The sequence below is a fragment of the Remersonia thermophila genome, chromosome 4 (genome assembly GCF_042764415.1).
Source record: "Remersonia thermophila strain ATCC 22073 chromosome 4, whole genome shotgun sequence".
Classification (NCBI taxonomy): Eukaryota; Fungi; Ascomycota; class Sordariomycetes; order Sordariales; family Chaetomiaceae; genus Remersonia; species Remersonia thermophila.
In genome coordinates, this window is record NC_092220.1 from 3,948,321 (window position 1) to 3,967,768 (window position 19,448).

Genomic DNA, 19,448 nt, shown 5'->3' on the forward strand with positions numbered 1-19,448 from the left:
GTTTTCGGGTACGTTCTCCCGTCACGAACCTACCTAGGTATTCGGCAACAAGGGTGTCCCTGCTTAAATCCTCATGGTAACGGTGAGATATAGGTACCTACATTCCAGCAGCTCCCAGTAGTGGAGAGCCCTGTTGTATGATTCTCCCTTGTACCTACCTACCACCTAGGTAGGTACATGATTTTTGCACATGGGCGATCAGATATCTATGAACAACTGGCTATGAATAAGAACAGCTATCACAAAAGTCTTTCACTCACAGTTGTAGTCCAGGAAGATGATTATCTTCTTAGATAACATTCAAGCAGTACAGCAGACATTTCAGGCCCAGTCCTTGGTGTTGAGGCGCCCGTCAACCGGGCGAGTACGTTATCCGCCGGCGCTTCATTCTGTCAGAAAAATCCACTAATTAACTGACAGTAGACACAACATGTGTTCAACATGATGACACAACTGGGTTGAACGCTCAGGAACATGGTGATTTTGGGGAGTATCAAAAGAGAAGCCGCCCGAGTAATAACGACAAAGGAAAAAAAGTCGCGTCTGAGTCCCAATGATCCTGCGCCTGGTATAGAGTACATCCCCATAGCTCCTGTCCCTGGTATCATCCCAACCGTGCCAGAAAAGAAAAAGGAGAAAAATACAAAGACTTCATGATAATGACACTCTTCCTCCCATATGCGCCTTGAAAACGATCAGCCCATTCGCAATATCCTGTCATAAGACTTCCTCAGTCCTCCCAAACGCTTCCCCCACTATACGTTGCTTCACTTTGGGCCCCTCTTCGCCAATGCCTCCATTCTGCACTCTTCATCCACCTGATGACTCGATCGCCATTGCTTGTAGTGCTTCGGCTCATCAGGCTTGCGCCACTGCTCCCGCTCACCACACTATTTGCGGAGCTTGTGCTGTTCGTAACAGCAGCAGGATGACCACTCCAATTCCCCGCTCCTCCCCGTCCGCTGCCACCTACACGGGCCTTGGCTGCCAGGTTGATTGCTGCCACAGCTACCTTTGCCTTAGCGGCTAGGCTGTCTGCGCCCGAGGCCGCCTCTTGTCTCCTGCTGGCCCTCTCCGGATCGTTTAAACTCGAATCGCCGCAGTCGGCGGCAGCAGCAGCGGCCCATGCAGGTCCAAAATTCCCTGCGCCTCCGCGGCCGGTCCGTGTGCGACCGGAGAAGGTCTGTGTCTGTATCCGGATGAGAGGCGGGTCCGGGTCGAGGGTAGCAGCCTGGGTTTGTGGTTGAGGTTGAAGTTGGAGTTGAGGTTGAGGTTGCTGTTCCTGGAAGATGGAACGGTCAGTGTTGGGATCAAACAGCGCAGCGGTCACGACTGGGGAGGATGGCATACCGGTACACTGGGCACCGGTGCTGGATCAGCTGCTCTCTGAAGCTCCGAGAGCTTCTTCTTTCTGCCGAAGTAATAATTACCGGCTCCTCCACGGCCAGTCCGGCGGAAAACTTCTGTGCTCATCAGGCTTTCGGTATGTACAGCAACAAGTTTCGAAGGAATTCGAGAAGATGGTTGAAGTCTTGGAGAGTCAGAGACGCGATCGATGGTGGCGATGCGCGTATTTCAGGGGGCCGATTTTATCTCTCCCCTGCTGTAGTGATGCGAGTGCGCCCAATACACCACGACACTCGTCCCATCATCTTATCACTCACCCCCCGTCCGACGGCTTATCTTTCCAGAAAGGCTGCACCCTGTTGCTTTTTTTTCTTGGGCTTCCGCATCCACGGCATAACAGGAACATCAACTCGTCTCTAAACACTCTTCAACGCTATCCTTGAGCTCTCTCACTGAAGTATCATGAACCTGAGACCTTCGTCTCTGGGCGTTTGACCATATGGAGTGAAGGTTTCCGGGGAGGACGTTGTGGATCCTCAGCTACCATTTCTGAATGGCGCTCCCGTTGGGCTGGTTCTGAGACACCAAAAAAGAAAAAACCCCCCGCGCCCCCCCCCCCCCGCGCCCGCCGATAAGCCGCTGCAGCCCGGAGCCTTGGTAGCGAGCATCGCATGCTTATCTGGGGATCGCTCCCCGTTGGGGATTCCTGGACTCTCATCTGCATCTAATGACTATGTGATGAACATGTGCATTGCCCGTAATTGCAATAAGACCTCGCGAGGAATCAACACCAGAGGAACGGTAACAGACACCCACCATGGCATTAGGAAACGCAGGCCACAGCACATTAAGATAAGCTGTCTTCATGCATGAAGAAAACCACATCACAGATGGTGTCGAACGACACCAATCAGGTCTTCCATTGTGCTAGGTTGGTTCATGAGACATGCAAAGCTGGATGGAGTATCTGCAGCCAAGTCTTGCTGGCCCTTCGGAGATGAATGGAAAAAGACTCTTGGAGAAGAAAAACCAAAAGAAAAGTAAACCCGAAAATAGGGAATCCATGGAGGGCATTGGCTGTGTAAGTATGTCGCCACTCATAAATTCGTTCGGACGACCAAGGTTCCAAGGCCATCTGGTACTTCTGCATAAAGCACAGAAGTCATGCAGCGAGAGCACAGTTGTTATGCCCAGATGGCCCCGAAAACATGGTAACTACCTGCACGAGACCAAAGAATGTGTTTGCTGGAACACATGCTTGGAAAATCAAGAACTGCCGACGTGCCCTTGCAGCCTAAAGACCCGGAACCCAGTGCTACGGTACGGGTCGACTCATCTTGATAACGCATCTGGTCACTTTGGGGGGTGTTCATGCGACCCCGTGCATCGACAACCAGTCAGGCGGTGACGTTTTCCGTCTACTCAACGCCAACCCACCGGATGATGCGGGGGTACCTGCATAGCCTCGCAACGCCTTCTCATGGGATTGAAAGTGGCTTGGCTCGGGCGCAATGCATGTTGGGGTTGTCTAGCTGTGCTGAGTTCAGCGTCGTAGATCAATGGCTCTCAACTAGTTTCACGGGCCAAGAGCCCATGTCCTGATATGTGACTCTTGTTGGACGCAACGGACTGAAATAAGACAGAACCCCACCCGGAGAGGTAGTTACGGATGGGGTAATCCGCCAGACGCCTGTGATCAGCCCTGGTCTTACTGTCACGGTTACTTTGATGGGACCAAATCCACGTTACGGATAACCAACCGACAAAAGACTGCGATCCATTGAGAGTGACGACGGCTTGTGCCTCGACCTATCTGATAGCCCCAGCGTGTCACACCGCCCTCGTTTCCGAAGAAAGACGGCTATCAGGCCTTCGCGCAACGTTCCCAATCCTCCGATATCATCGCCGCTGCCTTTTCAGCAATTGCGTATACCGTTGCCTGCAAGTGTGCGCTGATTTGCACCGGCATGATGCTCGCATCGACGACTCTCAGCCCAATGACACCATACACGCGGAGGCGTTCATCCACAACACCCCCACGAGGTCCTGCCGTCCCACCCATAGCACACGTTCCAACTGGATGCCAATCCGTGGTCAAAACGCTCCTAAGCCACTCTCGGAGTTCTTCGTCGGTCTCCGTTGTCCCTGGGACCGGCCACACCTGCTCTCGGAGAATGGACGCCAGGGGCGCTGCCGAGCAAATCCGCTCCGCAAACCGGTGAGCATGGACGGCAATATCAAGGTCCAGATGGCCGTGATCACCAGCAAAGTACTGTGGGTCGATCGCAAGGCACAATGGCGAACCTTGACCGTCCTTATCTTGACGGATATGAACGCTCCCCGTCGAGAAGGGATACTGCAAGATCTGGAGCATGCTTGCGTACTTTTTGGTACCGGAAGAATCAACCGGGGAACCTACGCCCCAGTCCCCTAAATCGAAGACATACTCAACATGGCCGAGATCGGCAGCCCGAGACGCAAACCGGCGACGGCGGATCTCCTCTCGATCGTTTCTATCAGCATCTTGTTTGGTTGATGAAGGAGAGAGAGATGCTACGAGTCTTTCGAGCACCTCGTTCGCCATGAATTGGGCAGCCGGAACGTATGCCATGGATACCGGAACGACTGTGAGGGGGCCGGTTTGCGACGTGGTGTATTCTTCCCTTGCAGCATCCAGAACGGAACTGATCTTCAAGTCATCTGGGTTGCGGAAGCTCGGGTCAACATCAAAAACCAGAGTTGTTGCTGGCATGGTGTCAGCTTTGGCCCCCTCGAGGAGAAGCAATCATGAACGAGAACTTACTGAGATGATCCTGGAGATTTTCCCCAACATTGGGGTTCTCCACTTTCACAGCTATACCTGCCGCTGATAGCACGCTCTTATTCCCAATGCCGGAGAGCTCTAGGATCTGAGGAGACTGAATAGATCCGGCAGAGACAATGACCTCACGGGATACGTATGCAGTCAAGCTCGCCCCCTGACATGAGAACCTCACGCCCTTGGCTTTCCACTTGGGTTCCCGCTCAGATGAATTCTCAGCCAAGATTATCTCGTTCACCTGGGCGTCGGTTAACACCACGAGATTACGCCTTGATGCGACGGGCCAGTAGTAGGCATTTGCGGCATAGGACCTCGTGGAGTTCTCAGGGTCGACCGATACAACGCTTGTCCAGCAGCCCGTGTTGTTCCCTGAAAGATGATCGTCGTTGCATCTCACGCCAGCAGCGTTGAGGCTGTCGTGCCAGAGTTTATGGGATTCCGAATACTCCTTGGGGTACGACACCTGGATTGGGCCCTCATACCCCACGGCACCCTCGTGAAGCTCTGCTCGGGCGGACTGTTGAATGCTCTCTGTGGGTCTATGAAAGGTCTCGGTCTTCTTGAAGAATGGCCTGCTAGGTTTCAGCTTTCTGGATCTAGGCCGCTTTGGACATTTCATTCTTTTCAAAGTGAGGCTCAACTCACAGCATTTCATCCCATCCCCACCCAGCATTCCCCAGGTCTCTCCAGTCGTCATAGTCTTGCTTTGCCGCACGGTTCCACGTCATATAGTTCAAGGCACTCGAGCCCCCAAGGACCTTTCCGCGTGCCCAGGACATGCTCCGCCCACCAAGGCCTGGTTGCGGCGTTGTTTTGAACTTCCAGTCCAGCTCGGTGTCGAGACCGCGGCCTGCCAGGCCGGGACAATTGACAACCTCATCCGCTAACGACAGCGGCCCCGCCTCCAGAACACCAACAAGGAGGTGGGATTGCTCCGAAAGCCTGGCAGCAACAGTCAGCCCCGCTGTCCCGCCACCGACAACCAGGAAGTCGAATGGAAGCTTGGCGAACTCTTCGCCGCTCCGGGAGGTGGAAGTGCTCATGAGAGCCAAATGACCGTCCGCGTGTAGGCGGTGAAGGGGCCGATTTAATTGATAGATCGGTACGCTAATGTCTCGACTCAGAGAGCGATGCCATGAAATGATCCACGATGTGCGGATTTCAGAAAGGCTTTGGTCCCTGTAATATCATTGAAATAGAACGTGAGGTTGCTCTTCAGGTTTCTCCTAAGGCGCCAGAGCAGTTTAGGCTCCGGGTTCCCCAATACAGATATCCGGATGCTTGAGCACCAGATTTAGAGTCATAATATTGATCATGTGCGGACAGCAACCCTGCGGTCCCCCGCGGGGGAAGTCCGGAGGACATGCGCCCTCCATCTGACCCCCAATGAAATGTCGATTGCTGGGTTTGGTCCCGCCTGCATACAGGACGCTAGTTGCTTACCACAGTAGCACAGCCTGGGATTCACAGTCGCTAGACCTGTTTTTCAGTCCTGATGCAATTGGTTTTGCAAGGTTGTTGAGACCCATGTGCTCAGGGATCACCGCGCAGGTGACCAATCTGGGCTGCGATTGGGACGTGGATTATATGGACAGTTTGTGATAACACCTTTTGGTGTTCTTATTTATTTGCCACCCCTTCTCCCGAGTGAGTCCAGTTGTATTACAATATCGGTACTTATCAATCACTTGCAAGATTCAACGTTTGCGCGCCGCTGATGGCTTCCACCCAGAATGATCCGGAAAAGGGTCAAGATCCCACAACTGAACTCGTTCGAGAAGGGACAAGAGACACTCTGTCATGCACAGATCACAGCACAAAGCCCAACTTGCTCCATTTCCTCCGCCGCGTCAATGACGGAATCGAGAGCCTCGCCGGCTTTGAGGCGCGCGGCATCACGCGGGTGCCGCCCGAGGAGCGAATGCCACCTTCTAGGCTCGCAGACTTGCAAGTCTTCCTCCTCTGGTTTGGCGCCAACATTTCAGCCAACAACATGACGACTGGGCTATTTGGGCCTCTTATCTTCGGCCTTGGGTTCAAAGACAGTGTCATCTGCGCCATCATCGGCTGTTTGCTGGGCTCTGCCTCTACCGGATACATGGCCATGTGGGGGCCAGCTAGCGGAAATCGCACCATGGTGGTGCTGCGTTGCTTCATGGGATACTGGCCATCCAAACTGCCATGTATCCTAAATATTGTCCTCTTGGTGGGCTACATTACGCTCAACTTCATCATCACGGGACAGATCCTCTCGGCGGTGGGCTCTGGCGAGATGAGCATTGCAGTTGGAATCGTCGTCGCTGCACTCGTGTGCTGGGTTGTCGCCGTGTTTGGCATGTTTGTGTTTCACACGTACGAGAGGTGAGACCGTCTATCTTCGATCTCTTGTGCCACATTGCGTGTGCGAACCGAGCCGCGGTGGATGAGTCCGTGTTGTGACAAGATGTGACAGGATCTATGGGGACTTATACCCTGGTCCTGAACCCCAGCAGGCATTCTGCCTGCTCAGACCGCCATTCTAGGCATCCATCGTATATATAAGGAGCCTCCAGGAGAGGCATATTAGATAGTTGTTTTCTTCTTTAGAACAACAGCTTCCAACCACTCCTTTCCGCCGTATACACTCTTACAGGTCCGGGCCATTACAGTTATAAGCCCGGTACCTTCCTACTACGCAGAAAGAGAACCTCCCCTTTTTATTATAAGCCCTTAAATCAATCTTCAAGGCGTTTAGTTCGTTTATTTTCTCCTCTCTCTCTCAAAACCCGTCGCTAACTATTAAAGCACCTTCCTTAGCAAAATAGATTTAGTCCTTAAGGATTATACTCTCAGCGTCGTACGGCTAGAGACCTTCTATAACTAAGGACGATAGTTCGATTATATCCGAAACGAAGCTTATACCTACAGTATATAGCAGATCTGTAGACTAGAAGTAAACGTTAAAACGGTTCTAAAGATCCTTAACAATAACTAAAAGCTATTTTACGTAGACGCCTACTCAAAGGTCTAGCAATAGCTTAGGATTTAATACTAGCGAAAGCTTCGGGACTAGTAGAACGCTAATCCGAAGGAAAGGAGCTTTAAACCAGAAAAACTAAGAGAACCCTTTAAATCCGACGTAGACTACGTATACGAGTAGAACCTTCTCCGATACTTCTTAAAGACCCTATAAAACGATTTAAACGACTAGAGGAAGGCTTACAACGCGGTATACTATTTTATCTTTAATACCGTTCGGAAGGATCTGTTTAAAAACGCCTTTAACCTCTTTACGTCGATAAGACAGCTATAGATCTATTATAACGTCCTATATATTCTAGAAGCCTAAATTATTTTTATTTAAACGGTAAGGATAGAAGCGTCTTGTAAAGCTTTCTTTAACGTCCTTAATAGAGCCGAAACAGCTATAAACCCTTTCGAATAGATTATAGACTTCCGTTACGAATATTATAACGTATTTGTAAACGGAGTTACCGATATAATCGGTCTCCTAGCTATTATAGCCTTCCTAAATACTATTCAGAAGCGTATCGCCCTAAAATAAGCCTATACTAAGTATATATTTCTAACCGATAAAGTTATCCGAAGCAACCCTAAGGAAACTATAGAGGTATATACAGACTAGCTATACCGATTTCTCCTCTAGAACGGAGCTAGGGTATATATCTTACCGTATATTTACGCTACTTTCAAAGGACGTAAGCAGTTATCTAACTAATAAAACCTGTTAAAACAAAAGTCTAATAAGAAAAATAATAGTAACGGTAAAGGCAAGCCTTTTATATTAGAGGGTAGCTATAGATAAGGAAAAGGCGGGAATAATAATAGAAAAAGCGGTAATCAAAGCTACAACTAGTCTAATAATTAAAATAGGAAAATAAACCGAACGTTAAAGGTTTACTATAATTACCTATACAGAATCCTCGAACAATACTATTAAATACCGATTAAGTATTTTAATTTTAAAGCTACTATAACTAATAAAAGCGAGAGAAGTAGTATAATATCCTAGGGCCTATACTAATATATCTTCGACAACTTTATAAAGCCTTAATAAACGGACCTTAGAAACGAGTTGTAAGCTTAAAGGATAAGACTCCCTAGTCCCGGAGTACTATATTTACTACTAGGACCGGATAGCGAAGAACCCTTTCCTAGTTTAGTTAGAGTTAAGTTAAAACTCGATAATAATAAAGACTTTCCGGGGCCTTTCGTTAAAACGGTAATCCTCTACGACCTATAGGTAAGAATTCAGCTTTCCTCCGGCATCTATACTATATTTATTACCGATTATTACCCGCTTTATAATTCTATCCTTCTAGATAACTACAGAGTAGTCTATATTATTAACGATAAATTACGATTTAAGCCTAGATCCTAATACAAAGTCGATAACTTAGACAACTGTATAGGGGCGGGTACGACCTTTTTCCAAGTATAAGCCTGTAAGCGATAAAGGCTTAGGAATATATTAAACGGTAACAAAGGTCTTAATACTAAGAACCTAATTCTGAAAGATACGGTCTTTATTAACGGGTTCTACGTTAATATTATATTAGAGGTAGCTTTTAAACGGGCAGGCCTTTAGTATTACGGGTAGGACGGAACCCTTTATTACAGCCCTATAGAGCGTAGTCTAGTAATAAAATAGTTAGTCCGTAAGTATAATTTAGTATTCCTCGAATATAATATTCGTTTTATTTATTTAAAGGTTCCTCCGCCTAAGTATACTATAACTATATCTCTCGCTGCTATTAAGACCCGTTTAGCTGCCCGATCAAAAGAGCTACTTCCTAAAAAAAAGGATACGGAGCGTTTATAGTATTTACGTATAGGATACGCAGAGCCCAAAGTAATGTAAAGACTCGTCTCTATAGCTAAAGGAGTTCGGTATAAAGTAGATAGTATTCTAAGAAAGGAGTATAAGAGTTATATACAGGTATACGCTACTTAAGTTATTTTACGCCGACCCTTTAAGAACTGCGTTATAAGACCCTTCTAAAGGATTACTTAGGACCTCTTCGAGTTTAATCCTAGGTTTAACGGTTTAAAATAGCTATTTATAATCAGAGACGAGTAGAATAGGAGAGTAATCGTAAAAACTCTAACAACTAAGTCGCTGTATACCGTAGCTAGACAGATCAAAGATACTATATCGTAGGTTAATATATAGTTTAGCCTTAAAGTCTGTAAAATCCGGTAGGATAATAATACTAATACTATCGGCATTAAAAGGTATACAGATTATAAAGTCTGGATTTAAAACCTAGGGATCGATCTTAAACTTACCTTAACCTATACCTTGGAGGCTAACGGAGGATCTAAGCGTATAGGACGTAAGATTATCGAAAGAAAGCTTACTATACTTTTTAAAGCCCGCCTGCCTTATAACCTATAGCTAGAAGCTACGAAAGCGGCCGTCTAGCTAATTAACATTATACTTTTATAACGTAACGATTAGAAATTACTAAACGAAAAACTATACTTATAGTTTCAGCAATACTTCCGTTAATACTAACCTAAGTTTATAGATAATTATACGCGAGATCTAAAGCTTTACCTTAGTAACCTATACGTATACGGATACCGGATATACCTACTTAATAAGCAACGAAAAGCAAATACTTACCGGAAGCTGTTTAAAATAACCGAAAGAACCTATATTAGTTACCTAATTAGGTATTAGACAACTAATATCTACCGAATTTAAGTTCCTTAGCTTAAAAAGGTTATTATTACACGGAACGTAATCTTCGATAAGAAGCTCTTCTACAAACCTAGTAAGAAATATATATCCCTATAACCGCTCTAAATTATAAAGGATATTATAGAGCTGTTTAAGTCTAATACAGGGTACCGGGACACTAGTATAGTAAAAAAGCCTAACGATATTAACTTTAAAAGTCCAGAATACTTAGTATCTTCTAAGAAGCTAGAGACGAGTTCTAACCGGCTAGAGGGTTAGGACTCAGGGATAAAAGTATAGGCAAAGAGTATACCTCCTACGGATACCTCTACTAAACTATTAAAAGTAGGATCGCCTATAACTAGACTCCCGACCCTAAAGCCGTCTATTAATCCTTTATCGCTTTATACAGGACTTAGCAGGGTTATAGATATTAAACTTTATATTAGCGATACTTATTACAAAGATATAACAACTAAAGACTAATATTCCGTTAACAGGACTATAGAACTTAGTACGCCCCTGTTAGGCCCCTATAATAATAATACCGTAGGACTCTTTACAATTAAGGAGGAGCCTTTGCAGCCGGCAAACGATATTTATAAACCGTCGTAAAACGCTTATTATATTATAAATACTATAATAAAACAGTAGACTATAGAAAAATAAAACCCTAATCCAGCCCGTATTAAACGTAAATACGTTAGGAAGGTATATAGGCCTGCTATACATTAAAGTAAACGGTAAAGAGGTTAGGGGCCTAAAAGTAAAGACAATAACGATAAATACAGACTTGTCAGATTTATACTCGGGATATATCGAAACGATAATATATATCTACTGAATTAGAAATACTAGGAAAGCTTCTATACAACCTTTTTCCTAAACAATCCTATTTATAAGGATAATAGCCTTTAAACTCGTACTATCTACTATATAGTAGTAACGGCTGTAAACCAAAGGTCTATAAAACGCTTAAATGCTACTCCTAAAATACCGAGAATATATTTCTTAGAACTAGTTAATACTAAGGTACCTTAGCGCTTTTAAGATATCGAGAACTATAAGTTTAAATACCTGTTCCTAGAAGCTTATAATAAGGAGATTAGGAATCTCGTCAACCGGAAGACTTAACGTATTATCTATTACGTAAAGGCTAAAGGATATCCCTTACCTCTTAAATAGGTATTTATATATAAGTTCGACGAGTATAGTTATATTAAGAAAGTAAAGGTACGTATTTACATTAGAGGCGATCTATAACGTTAAAATACCTTTAAAATAATCTACGCTACTACCCTTGCTACTTATATATTTCGCTTTATAATAACGATCGTTATATACTTTAACCTTAAAGTCTATTAGTTCGATATTAAATAAGTATTTTTAAATACCCTCCTAGAAGCGTTAGTATACTGTAAGCTCCCGGAAGGATATAAGTAGCCAGGTAATTGTATTTAACTTTTACGGGCCCTTTATAAACTCCGAGAGTTACTTCTCCTCTAATACTAAAAGTTCTCCTCTACCTTATATAAACTAGGCTTTAAAGCTTCTAAAAAAAAGCCTTGCCTTTTCTACGACGACTAATATAAAGTTACTATCGTATTTTACATTAACGACTATTTTATCTTCTTCTATCGAGATTATACGGATAAGGTAAACCGTATTATAAATACTTTTAAAGCTAAGTATAAACTTTATAAAAAGGAAGAAGCGAAATGGTTCCTAAACGTAAGAATTATTAAGGACCGTCCGAAGCGCCGGGTATTCTTAATCTACAACTAATATATCGAGAAGGTAGTTAAAAGGTTTAATATTAACCTTATAGTTTACGCGCCTTATATTCTACTTCCCTCTAACGATTTTATTAAATATAAGAGGACCGCTTTAAACAACGAAATTAAATTTTTCCAAGAGTTTATTAGTTTAATACTTTATACAGCTATTATAATTCGTTTAGACGTAGCTTTTACTACGTTAAAGCTATTTTATTTCTTAACAAATCCGTTACGCTAGTATATCCTTACAGCGTATTAAATAATCTATTACTTATACGGAATAAGGTACCTAGGGATTATATATACTAGCGAGAAAACTAAGTCGTAAGTACTCCTTATTATAAAGGATATATTATTTACCGATTGCTTTAATACTTAAAGGTCTACCCGGAGCTATATAATAATACTCTTCAGAGGTATAATTATATAGAAGGCTATAAAGCAGTCGACAGTTACTACTTTATTTATAGAAGCCGAACTAATAACGTTTATAAACATTACTAAGGAAACTATAACGCTGTAACGCCTTTTTAAGGATATTACTCTAGACCTCGGAGAGCCGTAAATAATCTACTATAATAATATTAATATAATTAGATTAGTAGTTAAAGATAGAATACGGATAAGTACCTCTTTAAGGTACATCGATATCTATAATATATAGGTAAAAGAGCAGGTTAAAAAAGGTATTTTTAGTATCGAGTACTTTTAAACGGTATAGATACTAGCTAACGGATTAATAAAGAATCTGTTACAATAGCATTTTAAATATTTTCGGAAGCTCCTTAACCTTTAAAATACTTTTAAGCTAATGTAGGATCTAGAGGGTAACTTAAAATAAAAGGTTAATTAATAGGACTTACTCCTAAAGACTTTATAATAAAGGCGCGGAACGCTAGAAACTAATATAATAAACTGATAACCTAAATATCTAACCTATACTTCTTCAGCTCGGCGCGTAGATACGCTTTCTAAGCCTCCGCCTCCTTCTCCTTCGCTTTAATATCCTCTTTAGCCTTTATATTAGCTAGAAGACGCTTTAAAAGCTCTTCTTCCTTATCCTTATTATTATCCTCCTTTACTGCTTTACCCTTACCCTTATCCTTAGTCTTTTTAATAAAAGGAGATTTATCCTCCTTCTTCTTTTTACTAGCTAGGCCGGGAGGAGCGGAAGTTACCGTTAAAGAATGTTTATAGGTACCGGATAGCGTAGAGGGACTGGACTAAGCTAGGGTAAGCGGCGCTAGAATACTGTTAGCAATATAGAGGGGTAAAGTCCTTAAACTCTTCTTCAGAGCCGGAAAAGACTCCGGCTACCGACCCTTAGCGATACCGGCCTCTAGGTCCTTATATACGTAACGGATACGATTAATAATCTATATACTTATTAGAACCTACAGATCGGGTCTCCGAAATAATAAACTTATATTTTTAGAGGCGCCGGCTTACTTATATCGTATATATTAAACAGTAGTAAACGCTAGTAAAAAGAGTTTAATACGCGATTAAAAGGATTAGCTAAGAACGTAATATTAATTGCTATAATAGCCGTCTAAAACTTTAAAATAATAAAAAGGAAGTTTTACCCGAATCTATAAAACGTTATTGTCTTATAACGATAGTAGTAGGTTTAACCTACGACTAATAAATATAAACCGTTGCTATACTTTAAAGCCGACTTAAAATAACCTATATAGGGCTTGATCCGTCGACCGAGAACCCTATAGCCGTCTTTAAACCTTTATAGGAGCTTAGGGAACGGAAGTTTAGCAAGGTTAACCTTATTTTTATACAGCGTAACTATAGCGTCCTAATTATCGTTAAAGGATACTATAGCGCTGCTAAAAGGTAATTTTACAGGTAAATTAGTATTACTGCCCGCGTTAGTAGGTTTTCTACCGCTCCCGGCGGTACGGGAAGCTAGACAACTGTTATAATGCATTAGAAAACTATAGATAATTATAACGAAAACCAGTCGGTTACTCCTTTGCAATTAGGGGGTAAGAAGAGTAGTTTTAAACGATTAAAAATATACTTTAAACGACGAAAACTAGCGACCTGGTTCGTTAAGCTACTTAGCGATATACTCTTAATACTAAAAAAACTAATAGAGCTAGAAATCGATATAGTACTTAAGGAAGCTATTTCTATAGTTATAATAATCGGAAAGATCGCTTTTATTATTATAGTTTTAAAATGTTATAGTCGACTAGATTATTATTAATATTTCCGGAAAAAGAATAATTTCCTTTATTAACCTTTAAGTCGACTTTTCGAGGGCTTAGAAAGTTGATTAATTATAAAGACTTTGGATTGCCGGATATAGTTCGTTCCGAAGTCTAAAACAGCTTATAGTATACCTTAAAGGGATTTAATTCCTAACTACCCCGTTAAAAAGGGCGCGAAAGCTACGACGGTATTTCTCTCTTTTCTTTGATTTTTAGGATCCTGTTATAGTAGTTGCTCGCTGATTACAAACAACTGGGGGATGTATAACAGGATCTATAGGGACTTATACCCTGGTCCTAAACCCTAGTAAGCATTCTGCCTGCTCAGACCGCTATTCTAGGCATCCATCGTATATATAAGGAGCCTCTAGGAGAGGCATATTAGATAGTTGTTTTCTTCTTTGGAACAACAGCTTCCAACTACTCCTTTCCGCCGTATACACTCTCACAGGTCCGGGCCATCACACAAGACTAATGAAACACCTTTTAGATACGCATGGATCCCACAGATACTCGCCCTCTTTGTCTTGGTCGGCGTTGCTGGACCACACTTTAACTCGACCCTCGAGTCCACAGGAGATTCCATAACCCTAGCAGCCAACAGGCTGTCCTTTCTCTCCCTTTGCTTCTACGTCCCTAACTCCTGGGCAGCAATTGCTTCCGACTTCTACGTCTACTACCCTGAGACGACATCCAAGGCTAAAATCTTTTTACTTACCGTCATCGGTCTCTTCCTCTCTTTTACCTTTGTGTACATGCTCGGCATCGGCTTGGGCTCGGGCGTGGCATCAAATCCAGCTTGGGCCGACGCATACGCCATCTCCACCGGCGCACTTATAGTCCAGGCATTTGACAGCCTTGCGGGTTTTGGGAAGCTCTGCGCCGTCATTGTGGCTCTGGGTATCATCGCCAATAGCATACCTGGAACCTACTCGGCAGCATTGGCACTGCAGGTGCTGGGACGGTATGGTAAGGTGATTCCCCGATGGACGTGGACGTGCGTCGTCGTTGTCATCGAGCTTATCCTGGCACTGGCTGGCCGGGATAACTTGATGGTGATTTTTGGAAACTTCTTAGCTCTGATGGGGTACTGGATTGAGATCATGATCGTGATTGTCCTGATGGAGCACACCCTTTTCAGGGGGCGCAGTGGGTATGATTGGGCACGATGGGAAGATAAAGAGTATCTTCCCCTGGGTGTTGCCGCGCTTGTTTCGTTTCTTCTGGGTTGGGTTGGAGCTATTCTAGGGATGTATCAGGTTTGGTACGTCGGCCCTTTGGCGGAAAAGGCCGGGTTCAGCGACATTGGTCTGTGGTTGGGATGTGGTTTCTCCATGATATCATATCCACCCATGAGATGGCTGGAAATAAAGGTCATTGGGAGATAGGTTAGTAACAAGGTCTAGCAAGGCCGTATGGCTAAGCGCTAAGGCTCGTCAAGCATGCCAATGGGCCACGGATGTAATGTAACAATTTGCGCTCAGTTGACAACAACAGCCAACTTGAAGCTGCTTGACTTGAAGCTACAATACCTAGTGCAAAACCAACTATCTGATTCCAGGCGACCGTTCTTAACAAAAGGATAATTTGTAGGTGTGACAGGATCCATAGGGACTCATACCCTGGTCCTGGCAGCCATCAGATATTCTGCTGGCTCAGACCGCCCTTCTGGGCATCCATTGTATACTTAAGGAGCCTCATGGAGAGGAACACCAGATAGTTGTTTTCTTCCTTTTGAATAACAGCTTCCAACCACTCCTTTCCGTCGTGTGCACTCTCAAAGGTCCGGGCCATCTCAGTAGGAGATATTCAAATTACTAGAGCCATAAGAACTATCCCCGCCTTAAAAGTCATTGCCATCAAACTTACATCATTGCTTTCACCCAACCACTTAATGCAATGGTGCGAGAAGAGCCATCCGCATTAAACCCGCATCCTCTTTGCTTTCACCAAACCAACAAACGCAATGACGCGGTAAACTGTCCCAATCACCACAAGCATTCCCAGGTTCCTGCTTGTGCTCTCAAGGTCATACCCTACAAGCCGAGACGCGAGGTAGACGTCGTAGATGTGACGGAGAGGATTGACCAACTGACCAAAATAAATCTCTGCCAGCCAAACACCAGGACTCATACGCCAGAGCCATTCTAGATGCCTGTTCTCTTGTTAGCTCCGTTCCATTGTCGATATTACCAGAGTAACTTACCATGTCTTGACACTGTTGAGCGATGGAGCGCCGCCTGACAAGATCCCTACGATCAGGGACGCCATGGTCGCAAGCAGCGGCGCGGATTCTCTCTTAGTTACCATGCTGACACAGCTTGCCAAACCATAGATGCAATAAAAGTAAAACAGGTTTGTAACAAACGCCACCCACCATGGAATGATGGGTACGCTCAGCAGGAACAATGGGGTGGTAAAATGCAAACAGGCAAGCATCATGCGTGGCAGCACACCAATATTCTTGGCCAAGAAGTACGCCAGTCTTGAATGCCCAGCTTCAGCCTCCCGTCTCTGAACCAGTATTTCTTCAGAGAAGAATCTGACTCCTGGCGCCGAGGACACCAGGCCAATAGCTATCGCGGTCAGCAAGGCCAGCTCAGGGGCCGACTTCACGTCCATGCTGACCGACAGAATATCGTAAGGAGGATAATACGGCGCCAGAAACAAAACGCCGGCTTTGGGATTTTCAGCGAGACCGAGCAACGATCCTGCAAGCGCAGCGAGACCGAGCTCAAAGAACAAGCTGGGCAAGTCGCGGGTCTGCTGAAGTAGCGCACGGTAGAGGCAAAGCTGGATCTGCTTCAAGCGTGAGGCACCGCGTTTCTTGATATGCTGGAGGATAAGAGCGCGCTCAGGTTCGATAGGTCGTGGAAATAAGATGGGAACCGACTCCCGAACCGACGCCATTGACAGGGTGCTGTCATGAAGGCGCGATCGAGACCGCGGCCGGGACCGTGCCTCCGCCTGGACATCCGGGATGTCTGACCGTTCTCCGCTGCACGTCCCAGATGTATTGCTGGAGTCTGTCGCTGTTCCATCGGGCCCTGTTCTGCCCGCCCATGATTGCCCATTGTGTACGCTCGTGCCCATGATGGTTTCCAAGAATCGCGGGGCAGGACTGGCGGCTCTTGAAGGAACGGCCGTGGTAGCACCACTCGGCAAGGCATCGCCATGATCAGCCTCATCGCCCCCTTCGTTTCTGGTTGCTGCCGCACCCCTGGACATTCTCCAATGGGCCACGAGGCCATCTTTGGAAACATCACCTTCCCCCTTGTATGCCCGTCCGTTTCCTGTGATGATGTCCGTTACGACGTCTCCAAGGTTGGCATGCTTTGGGAACACATATCCAAGTGCCTCAAAGAAAGACCGAATACTGGTGCCAGGCCCTTCGTAGAGCTGCTGTCCATTTGCCAGCAGGATCAAGTCGTCGAGCATGTCGAAAATCTCAACGCGAGGCTGGTGGATGATCACCACAACTGATATGCCGAGCCGCGCGATGGCCTTGAGGGTGCGCATGATGGCGCTGGCGGCTGTCGCATCGAGGCCTGAAGTCGGCTCATCAAGGAAAATCGCCATGGGCGCTGCAGCCAACTCCATGCCGATGCTGACTCGTTTGCGTTGGCCGCCACTGATGGTGGGCTTGCCAACGCTCCCAACCATTGAGTCTTTGACATGCGTGAGGTCCAGGCAGTTTATGACAGCATCCACATGCGCGTGGACGTCCTTGTCACTCCATGCCTGTGGCAATCGGATGCGGGCCGCGTGGTGTATGTTTTCGTAGACCGTCATGTCCGGCATGACAATGTCGTCCTGTGGAACGTAGCCTACAAGCTTCTTGTAGCGTTTCAGTTTGTCCGGGACGCCATTGATCTGGATCTCGCCATGTGTGCAGTCGGCCTTGCCCATCAGGACGTTGACAAACGTGGTCTTTCCAGCACCAGAGCCTCCCATGATGGCCGTCAACACCCCTCGCCTGATGGAGCCGCTGATGTTGCTGAGGATAGGCTCCCGGCTGCCCTTGGGATGACAGCTGAGATTGTTGTAGCCAAACGAGAGTCCAAAGTCGGTGACGTTGGTAGCCTTTCGCATAGACTCGACAAACGCTTGAATTTCGGGCGAGAGGCTGCTCTCGGCGGCTTTTCTGATCGAGGTGATCACGCCGTCAACGCCCTGATAGACATGAGCGGGTGTATCAAGGGCCTGCTCAAAACCTGCCCAGGGATCTGTTGATCGACAGGCGTTGGTGGTGCTTGTCCGTAAGGCTTCAATATCCGTAGTTTCTGTACTCCTATTCTCGGCCGTTACTGCTTTTGTCGGTTGTTTCGCTACCACCTTCGTATCCTCCTCAACAAGTGGCGTTACCGTGCGAAGTCCAGGACGACTGACGTGCTTGCGACCGCGTAGATAGAGGGCAGCAGCGCCGAAGATGAGAAACACATCGAGTACAGCCATGATGCCGACCGGGATCAGGTAGCGCTGGTACTTGGACCCTTCCGGGCAGTAGCTCCCAACAGCACACGGCGTTGGCGCGACAGATCCTTGCTGGCAATACGAGCCCTGTGGGCAGCGTAGCTCTACCATCCCTCCCGGAGGACAGTAGAAGCCTGGTCTGCAGATGACAGGTTCAAATGGACCCATGCTATGGATTGTGTCATTGAGGACGCACTGCCAACCCCCGAGCCTTGCCCCTTGGCATTCATCAAAAGGCGGACAGTACTGTGGGAGTGAATTCACCGTGTTGTTGGCACCTCGATGGCCATGGTCAGTACAGGCTAAATGGTGCACAGTACAAAACAGGATATTGCTCTTACAGAGAAAGCCGGCCATGCAGCCGTGTTGCTCCCAATGTGAAACGTTTTGGATTTGCAGCGGGACGGCGCCGGGCCTCCAACAGGGGGCAGCGTCTACAGGGAGCTGTCCCTGTGAGATCTGCTCTGCGGCCCTGTAGAAAGAAATTGAGAAGCCCGTGTGGTTTTCTGCCGTGCAAGCCTTATCCCAGACATTGAGGAGGTGCGATCCGGGAATTAGCATGCCTGCGTCAGGGTCCCATTGTAGCTCTTGTGATCTCAAGGGAGGGTTGGATGCATCGTAGATTGGAAGCGCCGCAATGTCCACTCCGTTGTCCTGCTCGACCGGCCTGAACCACTTGCCGTTGGTGCTTGTCGTTGCTGCTTGGTCGCCGACGCATCGCCAAAGCGGGTTCAAGGATTCTCCAGTGAGCGCCGGATTCGGGGCCGCCTGTCGACTGCAAAGACATCCTTGGGTGTCTAGAAAGTGTGGACCAACGGGTTTGCGCCGAGGAAGAAAAGGATATTGAAAAACGTCGGGGTTATTAGGCAGGTCAGAGGCATCTGCCTCCCAGATTCTGGTTATGTTGAACGACATTGGTAGGTTTGACGGCGATCTGGAAGAGCTAGACGGCAAACCCCATCAAGAGATTTGCTGGATATAAACAATGTATCAAGTCAAACCAGGAAATTAATGTGCCTAATTCCGACATGGTTGTCGGCATGAAATTGGCAGTAACTTGGTACACCGTCGGGGTGTTGGAAACCGGGTTTCATGTGCCGCTTTTCACGAAATCT

General features: G+C 46.0%; 3 protein-coding genes across 3 annotated transcripts; 1 reads left to right on the top strand and 2 right to left on the bottom strand.

The window, feature by feature from the left end:
• Positions 1-730: 730 nt before the first annotated feature.
• VTJ83DRAFT_5242 (uncharacterized protein) lies at positions 731-1,473 on the bottom strand (the record flags this gene model as incomplete). The annotated part of the gene is made up of 2 exons (XM_071011821.1): positions 731-1,282; positions 1,351-1,473. 2 exons carry the CDS (start codon positions 1,471-1,473, stop codon positions 731-733), a joined length of 675 nt encoding a protein of 224 aa, XP_070866692.1.
• Positions 1,474-3,211: 1,738 nt separating this feature from the next.
• Positions 3,212-5,211, bottom strand: VTJ83DRAFT_5243 (uncharacterized protein; the record flags this gene model as incomplete). Its single annotated transcript, XM_071011822.1, has 3 exons — positions 3,212-4,092; positions 4,151-4,740; positions 4,814-5,211. The coding sequence occupies 3 exons, from the start codon at positions 5,209-5,211 to the stop codon at positions 3,212-3,214; spliced, it is 1,869 nt and encodes a 622-aa protein (XP_070866693.1).
• A 674-nt stretch (positions 5,212-5,885) lies between these two features.
• Positions 5,886-6,533, top strand: VTJ83DRAFT_5244 (uncharacterized protein; the record flags this gene model as incomplete). Its single annotated transcript, XM_071011823.1, has 1 exon — positions 5,886-6,533. The coding sequence occupies one exon, from the start codon at positions 5,886-5,888 to the stop codon at positions 6,531-6,533; it is 648 nt and encodes a 215-aa protein (XP_070866694.1).
• Positions 6,534-19,448: the final 12,915 nt, after the last annotated feature.